Genomic DNA, 13613 nt, shown 5'->3' with positions numbered 1-13613 from the left:
TTGCGTATCTGTTGCAACATTTGATCTCCCACGAATACAGCACACCCCAACTTCTCTGTGTGGGTGGGTGTCCTTGGGACAAACAGCAATAGAGACGTAGCCCAATTCTCTCTTTGTGGAGCTTTCTGATGGGTAGAATATCCAGAAGCCTGTATTTCATTCTATAGCTTTTGCTTACGTCCATGTTTAAATGTTCTGGGAATGGATCCACATCTTCTATGATGGTTTTAAGTGAAGTCCTCTATGGTAGAACCTTCTAGACAAGAATCTCATCACATTTAGGCTAAGTTTTATTCATCACTGGAAACCCTGCAGCTGCTAAACCTTTTGTTGGGTACATGACTGAAGAAATGCATGAATCTGATGCGGGCACTGACAGCTATGTTTCACCATTTGGAGATGACCTCAAAATTTGGTGACTCTAGTAATTTTTAATTTTGCTGAGGCACAATTTCTATGCTTTGTGAGAATGAATTACACAGCTAATGAGTGAACCTCACCAATTGCTTAATTTTCTCATTTCAATGTGACTTTATTGGTCCTGATTTATCCTTTTTTTTTTTTAACCATAACTGTACTCTCTTGTTAAGGATTTGAAAGGAGTCCATACTTTTTCAGTTACATCATATTGCAATTTATTGGAAATTTTATTTGTTGTGGTGACACTGATGAGTTAAAACTTGGAAAAGCTTGGAGAACTATTTTTCTTTATAGAAAATTCTCCATAATCCCCACTATAGAAGCCTCAGTCTTTTATATAATTAGGATTCACAATTGTTGTTTATATCAGTTATACTGCGACTGTCCATCTATCCCTTGGGTGCCATACTCAGTATGTGTGGCAGGAATAATCCCAAGTGCCCCTTTGTAGGTATCTGGATGAGAGACCCACACCACTTATTCCTGGAAACTAAGAATGCATGGCTACCTGGGAATGAGACATGGGATGTTTATGCCAACATGTGGTAGGAACAAAGGTTGCACATTTAACAATTTTTTGGTTACTACAGCCAATTTCCATTTGAATGCAATTCAACAACATGATAAGGAGAAAGTTGATGCCTGATAGGTACCATGGGCATGGCCACAAGATTTTGTCATTTCATGATAAAAAAAAGTCTTCATTAATTATTTCATCTAATCTAGCCTCAGTTTTTGCATCTCTAAAATAGCGATAATAATGTCTTCTTTGCAGGACTTCATTTGGGTCCAGTGCATTTAAAATGCTTCACATAATGTGTACATAGCGTTCCAGAAATGTTGGCTATTTATGAATGGGCTTTGAGAGTTGTGTTAAAAAATTCTACAGGTCTACTTTTCAGTCTCTGGTTATGACATTGATCAATAACTCTTTCCTTAAAATAAATATGCATATATATGGTTTACGGAATAACACTTGGCTTTTCTTGCTTCATTTGCTCACTGAGCACACATGAGCACCCACGCATAGGCATACAAGCACACTGGTGCGTTCACATGCACACACAGTTGCAACTTCGTAATTAAACAATATGCCCAATAGTCAGGTTGACGTGATCATGTATTAACTCTGGAAAATTGCAGAGCTATTATTTTAATCCAAGTAGAAAGGCTTCATGTCATATAAATCAAAGGGTTGGCTTCATTTCACAGCACTGGGCATTTCAAGCTTGTTGAGGAAATTGTCTTTATCATTTAAGGGTATATCTTGGGTTGTTGGAGCTGAGAAAAATGGTCTGCAGAATAAATAATTCTTGTGGTCTTTCACCTTATAGCCCTGCTATATTGAGAGTACATCCCTGTTTAATGGTTCCCTTTTTAAACTGAAGAACAAAGTGACTTTGTGTAATTGACAGCAACTGGCAGAAGAAAGAGAAAAAACAAAACTACCAAATGCTAACATTATTATTTATAACTGTAAAACAAAAACAAACAATTACATAACATTCAGTACTGAAGTTCTAAATAAACCCATAGGTCCATTTTGTGGAATATTATGTAACCACTAAAGAATTAGTCTGATTTGTTCGTATCAACACTGAAATAACTGTTGATTTATAAAAGCCAATTAAAAATGACATGTATATCATGATACTATTTATATAAAAACATGTACACAATACTGTGAATACTTTAAATATGTACCTACTACATCTAAATGCATGAAAATGCAAAATAAAACTATAGACAACAATCTATAACAATGGCTTCCTCTGAGGGGGAGGTAGGAAATCAGGTTGGCAGCAGTGTTGTTCAGGATATATTTTATCCTTGTTTTTAATATTTTTTTATTTCAGCATATTATGGGGGTACAAATATTTAGGTTACATATATTGCCTTTGCCCTGTCCAAATTAGAGCTTCAAACATGTTCCTCCCCCAGATGGTGGGCACTGCGTATACCCATTCCCTCCTCCCCCCACCCACCTGTCTGACACCTGATGAATGTTACTACCATATGTGCACAAAACACAATGGTGCTCTAGCACCTCTTGTATTATCCTGGATAGAGCTGGAGCCCATTCTACTAAGTGAAGTATCACAAGAATGGAAAAACAAGCACCACATGTACTCACCATCAAATTGGTATTGTTAATTTTTTTTAAAAATCTTTTTTTCTTTTTTGTAAATAAAACTGTATTTTTATTTACATGTTTCATGTGTAATTAAAACTTAAAAATTGGAAAAATCCCCCATATGTATTTCCTTTTGATAGTAGTAAAATTATATTATTTTTAAAAATCTATAAGTCAAAGAAAAAAACATCTTCCAGTCTTGCAATTCAACACAACCATTAGCATTTTGGCATAGTTACTACCATCATTTAGTCAAAATCATGCTATATATGTACTTTCTTATTATTTACATTTTTAATTTATTAGGGGGCCCCTTCACAGTCTTTATCCTGCTCATTTTAGTGAGTATATTACTAAGTATATATACTGCAACTTACTGCATTGCTTTCTTTTTAATTTTTGGTACCAGGAAGTATGTGATTAGCATAGCAGATTTCTCCCCCATATATCTTAAGAGATATTTATTCTGAGAAGGATTAAAGAATCAAAATGTTTGAACATTTTAAATAACTTTTCATATATATGTGAATTCTTTTTAGGAGGAGTTTTGAGAAGTTTTATTGGTTAGCAGGGGCAGAAATGCTTTGTCCTGATGGGGTCTACAATACACAGCCACGTTCTCACTTGGTCCAAAATGACACTAAGTGACCCAGAGAGGAACAGGTAATCCACCCACACATTCTGCTAATCCTGTAGTACCCAGTCACGAAGTACCCTCCAAGCCACTTCAAATGCCTAATATTTCTGGAGAAGACTCAAAGCCAGAAGTACATAGTTACATTTCCAGAAATTAGTCATCAGTGAGGAGATGGCCGTAAAAAAAACAAGACCTCCATCCTCTATACTCACTATAAAACAACTCACTATGAAAAAACAAATTAACTTACTCAGCTAATTCCCAAATAATTACTACATCTCAATCCCAAATAGGAGTTATTCTGGAGAGACAGGGAGGAGTCCATACACTTATAACCTGAAAATGAAATTTGCCTTTGTTGTGAAAATGACCTCATGGATGTAGGTGGTTCCCTGTAGCAGGTCAGCAGCAAGGGCTTTGGCCAATATGGCTTATTGAAACAGATTCCCTTGTCAAATTACATAATAGAGTCCAAGGTAGAGAGGATTTCTTATAAAGGACGAATCTCTACTTACCATTTGTGTAAGGGTTGACAGTCTTTTTATTTGTCATTACACGTGCTGTGGCATTATTTACCTATGTACATAGAAAACTCCAATGAGCAGATATTCTAGGGCCAGCTCACAATTCAATTAGTTGCATGCATTATGACTGTGATTACTTATTTTAAAAAAAAAAACAACTAAAAACTAAAATGCATTTTAATTTATAAAAGGCAGTAGGTGCATAACAAAATCATACATTTAAAAAATTACATTTACTTCATAACCATTTTAACTTACAAATCATTTCAGTAAAGCAATGTCATATCATTAAAAGTTTAATAAAGAGACAGTAAAAGCAAATTAAAAGATACTGCATAATTGAAGATTTAAAAGCATGCGTGTACTCCATGGTAACACAGAAACGATAAATATTTTTTTAAACGTAAAATAAAGTTCATATGAAGGAACATGCAGTGGAGGAGAAGAGGGAAGAGACAAGGTACAAGGGAACATAAATGTCAAAAAAAGGGACAAACAAGTTTTAGCCGTGTGCAACACTTTAGGAGGAAAGAACCATTGGGAAAGCAACATCTAGCATTCAACACTTGGAACAAGAGCCTTTTACATCGCAAGAATTAACAAAATCATTCAAGCTTTAAAGTCACAGCTAACAAAAGGATAAAAGAGAGGGTGCATTGTTTAACACAATATGGAGTTAACAATCTGAGTAAGATGTGCACCGGTCATAACTCAATCCAGTCAGTGCCTCCCAGGCTAGCTTAGAACGTACACTCAATTACAGGCGTACCAATATCCAAAAAAATAGAGCATCAAGAAAACTTAATACAACAAGTCAAAAAAATTCACGTGGTATATATATATATGTATATAGATATATCAGCACTAAATACGTGAAACGGCAGATGGACTTCACCACTTACCATTCACCACCACCGCCAGCATGGGTTTGTATACAGTTACCATGGTTACTGAGAGTTTGGTGAGGGGCCTAAGCGTTACCGTCGAAGGGGGAAAATGAAAGGCAAAATATGCAACATCTTACTCCAAGGACTAAAGCATTTTTAACTGGTTTTTTTTTTTTTTTTTTTTTTTAAGTTTTAACAAATATGACCCTGTGGCTATGATGAGGGAGATCTCAGTGGTACAAATAGCAGACTCTGAGCGTCAGAATTTTGGTATTTATGCTTTCAAATGAAAAGGGGCCAGATATTGAATGGGAAATCCTGTTTGACTGTTCACTTTATTATCAAAAGAATACAGAAATTCAAACTGGCTTCCTAAAAGAAAAAAAAAAAAGAAATGAAAGGTTTAATGACAAAAACCTCTCATTTTTTTTTTTTTTTTAAAACAAATCTTCTTTCACCATTTGGTTTAATTTGCAAACCACTGTGGATCCCTCTTCAACCCTGAAGTGGAAAGAAAAACAAAAAGAAACTATTCTGTATTTGGTTTGGTTTGTCACACTGTCTACTCTTTGGAATCTACTGCACCCATTGATTATAAAACATGGAAAATAACAACAACAAAAAAAACCCTTTCCGATTAACCTTCCTTTTGTCTCACTTTTGCCATCCACCTTTCAGCAATAATAAGAGTAACATAACAAAGTAAAATTAAAAAAAAAAAGTAAGGCCAGTTTTCCTTTTTATATATAAGTATATATATATAAACAATGAGAGGGAGCAGGATCACATAGAAGACGCCAATGATGCATCTGGAACAACGAATGAGCGTGAAGCAGACATTTATAAAAAAGATGAAAAGGAAAATATTTTGAACATGCACCTCGATTTTACGGCCCTCTACCACGGTGCCGTGTAATTTCTCCCTCGCCCTGTCCGCATCGGCACTATTTTCGAAAGTTACGAAACCAAATCCCTGCATGCAGGAGGGAGAAGGGAAAACAACATGCAGATTATTATTTCAGTCAACGACCACTTGGTAATGTTCTCTCGCTTTAATTTCTATTTCTTGTCCTGGCTTCAGTTCTGTAACATGCAAATTAGAGAAATTATAAGAGTACTAAGATGTGCAATAATTAAGCGACAAATGTGAACAAGATACTTTTTTTTCTGTCACCAGTTAGCTGTAACCCCTGAAGAATTCAAAAAAAAGGATACCAAAAATACCTTTCTAAATGTCACTACAGAAGAAAATAAATCTAACGAAAAGAAAATGAGATCAAAATAAATTTACAGTGTCTTCACAGAGAATAAAATGAAATAACGAGAAAAAAAAGGAACCACTTTCTTGACATGCAAATTAAAAATAAAATAAAATAAAACGTGTGCACGAAATTCAACAATGAATGCCAAAATCCTCTAACATTGCCTACAGAGTCATGCCGTGTGGTTTTAAGAACATCTCTTCTTCATGCAATTTTAGGGTTATTCAAATTTGTCAATTCTACAGCCTTTACTTCTCAAAAAATAAAAGTTAAAAGCCTAAAAAAAGGAAAGACCTTTTTTTTAAAATAATAAATCTTAAACTCTTTGGTCTAATCAACAAAAAAATCACATGAAATGAATAGAAATAAACTTCAGTTGATTCATAATACAAACAATTCCAGTAATGTTTTTATATTAATACTTTCCCCACCCCCCCAAACATACATGCTTTTGAATTTGACTTTTCACACTACTTTGTTAACCAAAAAGGGCAATATGTACACATACTGTAGAGTTCTAAGACATTCTGTTGGTATTCATTTGTCACATCGACAGATCGCAAAATAAAGCAGCTTCGTTAATAGAATGTAATTTATAATAGCACTCTAAGCACTTCTTCTTTGACAAACAGACCCTTTATGTCACCACAGGTACATTTTGCATTTAATATTTTAGCCTCAAAAAACAACCCCACTAAACTTCATATTGTCAAATTCCATCTTTTGTCTTCACTGACACTGTTCCTAAGAAAAGTACAGAAAATATGGTACATTATTTTTAAAGCCCCTAAAAATATTTGTACATTGTGTTCAGAAATATACACCAACCTTTTGAACAATTCCAGTATAAATTTGCCCAGCTCTTTCTGCTTTTCAAACCGTAAACTGGGTGAAAGAATGCAATATATGGGGACTTGTGCTAGCACTGAATAAACCTTACTTACAGGCAAACCATTGGCTCTAATCTTAGTTGAGGCAATATGATATTTAGTTTTACTAATAAGATGTACGGTAATTACAAACACATGGTAGGCGTAATCAACCAGTGCTAACTCCCAATCCCACATTAGATCTCTGCAGTGACCTCCAGCTCTAAGGCTGGGGAGAGACACGTTGCCCAATGGAATGGCTAAGAGAGAACTTTCCAACGGTCAAGACGGGCCCCCCATTGAGGACGGTAGCCATGGATACAGATTCAAGGGAGGGTAGATGATGTGTCAGGATGCTACATGCAGCCATCCCTCAGTATATGCAGTAGATTAGTTCCAGGATCCCTTGCTTATACCCAAATCCACTCACACTCAAGTCCCACAGTCAGCCCTGTGCAACGTGAATATATGAAAACTTGGCCCTCCACTTATGTGGGTTTTGTATCAACACAAATACTGTGTTTTCCATCCACATTTGATTGAAAAAAATCCGCGTGTGAGTGGACCCACGCAGTTCAAACCCGTGTTGTTCAAGGGCCGGCTGTAGGGGGAAAATTCAGTTTCCATACTTTGGGGGATTGGACTGAACTACCTTTCAGAGTCTTTCCTGTAGTGAGGACCTGTGATTAGAATAAACCTGGATTATTTGATCTGTGTAAGATTATATGCCAGTTAACAGAAGGGTCCTGCTTTGTCTTGTGCATAGTACATACCATATACCCATGCTGGGTACTCAAATATACTTCCTAACTTAAGAGTTTGCAAATAATAGCTCTTCAAAGCTGGGGGAGGATTTGGACTTGGGGGTTTTGCTCATTTAATGACTCTAACTCTTGGCCAGTGGGTCCCAAACTTAGATGCACGTCAGAAGGAACTGGGGAGTATATGCAAGGTTTAGATTCCTGGGCCTTGCTTTGTATCTGTTGGATCAGAATCCTGAAAGAGAGTCCAGAAATCTGCCTAAAAAGCTGCCCATGTGGCTGAACACTTAGATTCCCATTACCTCTCATACTACCACGTACCATCAAAAGGAGGTTTAGGATTTTCTTTTTTTCATATTAAGTAGAGTTTTATATTGCTGGTTTCTATAGAGCTTTTGAGGGGGATCTGACTCAGTTCTCTGGAGCTTAGATGGAGGAGTGCAGCCAAAATCCCACGTCCCAGGTTTCTTAGCAACACTCCCTTTCCCTGCTATGGGATTAACTCCCTAGCAGCTGTAGCCATGCCGTACACTCAGAAAGAAATCAGGGAAACTAGAACTCTGGATCTATCTTCTGTCACTAGGCAAGAAAAGAAAACCCGGAGCCCCAGTCTTACATCTGGTGGGCCGGGGGGCATCGTTTCTGTGCATGGGGAGGAGCAGTAGTCCGCGCCACAGCACAGGGAAGAACACAGCCAGGTGAGATCAAACGCTCAACCCACCTGTCCAACATTATCCTAGAGGATCTCGCTCTCGTGCGTCACATCGGAACCCAAGGCAAACTTGCCGGCCTGAAGTCAGCCTTGAGGATGTCAAGGAGAGATGAAGGCACAGATAGAAATATACTTGGAATTCCATGGAAAGAGTGTAAACCAAAAAGGAAATTACCCTAATCGATTCCTAAGTTCTCATTTTGTAAGCAACGAAAATATATTGATTCTTCTTATTATTAATCTTATTGTCATTTCCTTCCTTCCTTCCTTCCTTCCAGCTGCTTCCTACTCTGCATTTCAAGCTGCTGCAATGACTTAGTTGAGATGCGCCACAGTTGAGTTTAGAAAGAGCTTGCTCCAGAAATAGTCCTCAAAATACCAAATAGACTTTCCTACCTGTTCCACTGAACAGTTGTACCTCTCACCCTGACAACAAGTGATATGGATTCCCAGTGTCACTGGGTCATCAGAATTCTCATACGGGGAGCCACACTATCACCAGAGAGACACTCACCTGTGCCTCCCTATGAAGCACAGGTGCTGGGACCTACCTACCTCGTGGTCAGAATTCTAACTCAAGGAAGCTGCAACTAGCAGTTCTTAAAAAGATGATGAATATTTTTACCTTGGCCTTAAAAACGAGAACAAAACAAGCATATTCTGGACTTGGCGTGAAGAGCACAGGACCTGGCTGTGATGCAGATGGGTGACCCCTTAAAAACCAAGACTGCAAGAAGGCTACAGAGAAGGGAGTCAGAGACATGCCTTCCCAGAGTTTACGTGCAATACTACTGAAGAAAAGAAATCTGTGGCCTATGATGGGAGTATGATCATTAGACTAGATCACAGTAACCCCAAGAGTCCTGCCAGACCAGCATAAACGCTTGCTTTCAAATCCTCATGAATCATAAATTCTGGCCTTCCTCTAGCCTACTTAGTTTTCTCTTTTGGTCTTTGGTATTTTTTTAGGTGATATCTTCTATTTTTCTCATTCATGAAAATATACCATTTTATATCTTCTTCTGTTAATTTTTTAAATCATTGTGGGTACATAATAGTATAGGGTGCATGTGATCTTTTGATACAGGTGTACAATGTGAATTCATCAACTCAGGGTAATTGGGGTATCCCTCACCTTAGGCATCTAACATCTCTGTGTGTTCGGAACATTCCAGTTCGGCTCTTTTAGTCATTTCTAAAGTGTACCCTATATTTTAAATAAAGGCTTAAATAAGCTTAAATAAAGCACCCTGGATGGATGAATGCACTGATTTTCTCATTTTATATGAAAAATCAAATCCTCTAGTTCCTGGCGCAGAGAACTCATATTTGTAAGAGGGAGCGATTGATAAGAGTGTGAAGAATCATTTTCCTGTGGGACTAACAACCTCATGTCTCACTTCTTTGCAGCGACCTTTGCACATGTAGCTCCCTCTCCCTGGAAGACGTCCCTCGTTGCCCTCCCAGAGAAATTCTTACTCATCTTTTACTCTCAGTTCAAATGACCTTCCTGTCCAGAAGCCTTTCCACCCTCTAATAGCGTCGGTCCATTTGCTTGGACTCCCGACAGCCTCTCACGTACAACAGAGCACACAGCACCTGCCCGTCCTAGCAGCCTGTCTCGCTGCTCCTGAGAACCTACGAGGTCACTTCTGTCTCTCTCACGGTCGGTTCACCTGAGACGTAACAAATTCTTCTAGATATCTACTGAATGAAAGACCAAACTGCATAGTTATTTCTTAGGTATATTAGAGAATACCTGTGTCTGCCTGTAGCACCCAAACAAATCATTTCACAGGTAAACAAAATGGTTTGAAATCTCCTAAAAAGGAAAATGAATTATAGGATCGCTGGCCCCTGAATTCTTTCTAATGCTCATTTTCCAAGTCTGGCATGTCTTTCTAAAATGTGGTTTTCCTGTATACTCGCTATCCATATAAACATGAAATAGTCACGTTATACATTCCTAGAATAATATAGATACCACCTACGTATAGGTGCATATGCATACATGCATGCACATTTACACACACACACACACACACACACACACAAACTCTGCCGGCAAGGAGCGACCGCCGCGGGGACCATGCCGTAGAAAACAAGTAGTCAGAGGTTGAGTTCCTAGCTCTTGGGGGCCCACCTGTTTCCTGGCTGTCTGTCTCTCCAGTACCAAATGATGGGAATGAGGTCATCACTACAGTTCAGGTTTCTCAACCATTAAAATGCAAACACTCCTCTAAATAAGGCCCTTTCCCACCAAGGATAATGCCAAGTATGATAAATACCCCTGTGTGAGCCGCTGCCCCCGGTTAGCAGTTCCCAGCTGGATCATCTCCGTGACATTCCAGAGCCACCTGAGCAGTTAGCTCCAACACCTGCAAGACAAGTTCTCTCAGAGGGAGCAGACCCACGGAGAGAAGCTATTTTGGATGTTTCCTAAACTAAAAGAATAAAGAAAAGAAAAAAAAAATCAGACTCTGGATGCAGCAAACTTAAATGGTCTTTTTCCCTGAAGCCCCCAGAGACGGGCTAATCATGGGAATGACGGAAGAAGCCTTAAAAATAGCACCGCCATTGTACTTTCAAAATAGCAAATGATATTCTTCTAATGTCCCAAAACAGCTCTTGAAAGGAATTAAATAGCTTTCTTCAACCTGCGAAAATTACAAAACAAAATATAAATATAAATTTATAAAAACAAACAAAAAGTCTTGAAAGGCAGGGCTGCTCTAGATGGATTCGGGGTTAGAACAAAGTTGGCCAACATTTGGGTCAACTTCTACAATTTCGCCAAGAATGCATCAGGCTTGAGTGAACAGGATTAGGTTGGGCACACTTTTCTCTTCATGCACTTTGCTTTGCAGGTATAGAAATAGTCCCTGTAATGCTTTTTATATAAGAAGCAGAAAGAGAGTTACCTTCAAGAATGACTGTAAAATGTCTGAAGTCATGGAAGAATGACAAGGTGCCTGACTGAGCAGAACCACAGACTATAATGGATTGATTTTTTTTTTAATTTATCTGGCAGATCACAACATCATTTTAGCTATGGAGGAGAAATTACTGAAACTATGTTCCCTCAATTCCATCAACATTGTCCTATTCAGTTAGTACTGAATCTACTTAGGAGGGAGGAGGGTGCAGACTGTCCAAGGAATAATAAATTTAAACGTCTGCTTCGTGGAGAGCAGGCAGTTATAGACCCAAGAGAGCTAGCACCGTGGCCGGGCCACTCCAGACAAAATGAGTACTGCTCAGTAACCCTCAAGGACACTGACCTGTCCCAGACTGCCTGTGTCAGGAAAGTTATGGGGCCAAAGTCAGTATCTCTCTGTACCCGATGAGCAGTTTCTCTCAACATCCACTTCCACAGTCAGAGAGGATGCAAGGAGAAGGGAATTAAAATTCCTGACAGCCTGGGGGAGGGGCCGTCAGGAAACAAGGCAGAGCTATCGAAAGTGTTCACTTTCTGGTCGCTAAGGTCAATATCCCTATCTTTTTCCAACATCACTGTCTGTTGTCACTCAGTGTCTGCTGAGATGCCTAATGTGTCATTTTCCCCGAGGGAGATTTTGATGGGGCCTTTGAGTTTTCCGTGGATGCAGTAGAATGAGGTCACCTTAGCAGCAGCAGCGGCAATGAGAACGAAACACTGGTAGTGGGCAAAGGGGTATTCTGCACTGAAGGGAAGCCTTGGCATTTGTCTAAAACAGAAAGACACAGTGCTTATAACGTTAAGGACAGGCCTAGAAGGTTGGCTAAAACACAGGTCACTGAGCCCTGATTTCAGAGTTTTTGGTTCAATAGATTTGGGTTGGAGCCTGACAATTTGCATTTCCGATAAGTTCCTGGGTGATGCTGATGTCCCTTGTCTCAGACCACACTGAGATAATCTAACCACTGATAGAGAGGATGCTTTGGAAGAGTTTGTTTTTTTCTTCTCCCAACGTATTTCTATTTTGAAGGTGCCTGAACCTCTCCACACATCCCCTGACTTTTATTCGTGCTAGGAAAATCTGTTTAAAAATTAATTTCCTCAAACAAACAGACTCAAAGCAATGGCAAATTGCAAAATATAGATTGGTAAAAACATACTAATGAATAAAATTATATTCAAGAGGTTGGTGTATATGTACTTTTCTCCCCTACAACCCAGGAAAATAACTGCACTTTATTAATACAGAATAATCACATATTTACCTGCGCATGAGACACTATCAACTCACTTTTTAATATAAAGAACATAATTATCACTGAAAAACAAAAATGTAGCAACATCATTATTTTTTTAAGCATGGATAATTTTCCTCTGGAAACTTGATAAAAAAATATATATATATATATAAATATTTTTCAAATTATATCCCCTTATACGTTTTAAGCTGAACCCAGTATATTTCCCACCATTTTGAAAACTGGAGGTGGTCTATAGAGAAATTCCCACTCAAGTGTATTTTCACCATGTGCTGATTAAAACAGTGCAGTTGTTTCCCCTTATTCGTAACAAATGTTTAACAATAAGCTAAACAATTCTAAAGTGAATTAAGTTGCTTACCTTTGAGCCTCGCTCATTAAAAATAATTTCAACATCTAAGATTTTACCAAATTGCTGCAAAGAAATAAAAATATTTTATAAGCAACAATAGAAGTGGAACAGATCATATTATGCACACTGGTAATTGTTTCCCAAGTCTGAATTATCGTTTTCCTCTTTTCATATCCAAGGATATACTTTTTACATTGTTTTATTGTTAGGTAACGTGCTTGAAACAAGAGAAAATATGACCCTATGTATTTATCATGTCCTGTAAAAGGCTGGATACAAAATATTAATCAAGAGTTTAATTCTTTTTTTAAATATGTGTATGACTGTTTTCCCAGGCACTAAGCAGCTGTTTAAAAACAACTAATATACAATAAATACAATGATCTTCCGGAGCTACTCCACTAGCCACTGGAACAAACGCCCTTGATGAGGCGGGGTTTTGATAATAAAATGTCCAACTGGAATAGGACGTTGACGGTTTTGGCCCCCAGCTCACATGAACACTAGGAGCAGCCAGACCCTGTGAGACAAGTAAAGACCAAACATAAAAGCAAGCTCCACTCCCAGGCACCCATCCCAATTGAGATATCAGCACAGTTGATATGATTCTTCATATTGTTAAACGAATACATAGGTTTTCAACAATTAGCACAAATAGGCTCTACAAAAAGTGCAGAAAGAAAGATTCGGATTACAAATACGTTGGATAGATAGCCAAATGAAATACTGACACCCAGTTAAATTCAAATTTGAAATTTTTCTGGATAAGTATATCCCATGCAATATTGGGGACGTACTTAATAAATGCTTCTCATTTATCTGAACTTCAAATTCAACTATTTTGTCTCATATATATAT

General features: G+C 38.0%; 1 protein-coding gene across 12 annotated transcripts in view; it reads right to left on the bottom strand.

Moving 5' to 3' along the window:
• RBFOX1 (RNA binding fox-1 homolog 1) overlaps positions 1 to 13613 on the bottom strand; it is a 165325-nt gene that overhangs the window by 99368 nt on the left and 52344 nt on the right. For 6 of the 12 annotated variants that reach the window (XM_045542548.1, XM_045542547.1, XM_045542549.1 and 3 more), the window contains exons 3-5: positions 12765 to 12818; positions 5483 to 5575; positions 3707 to 3767 (exon numbers count right to left, since the gene is read on the bottom strand). In XM_045542548.1, the coding sequence (XP_045398504.1) occupies positions 3707 to 3767; positions 5483 to 5575; positions 12765 to 12818 (208 nt within the window). The remainder of the gene's footprint in view (positions 1 to 3706; positions 3768 to 5482; positions 5576 to 12764; positions 12819 to 13613) is intronic. The other 6 variants (XM_045542545.1, XM_045542544.1, XM_045542541.1 and 3 more) reach the window with 1 other exon arrangement.

This window comes from Lemur catta, chromosome 2, assembly GCF_020740605.2.
Source record: "Lemur catta isolate mLemCat1 chromosome 2, mLemCat1.pri, whole genome shotgun sequence".
Taxonomy (NCBI): Eukaryota; Metazoa; Chordata; class Mammalia; order Primates; family Lemuridae; genus Lemur; species Lemur catta.
The sequence above is the reverse complement of the archived record's forward strand: the minus strand, read 5'-3'. Positions and strand labels throughout refer to the sequence as shown.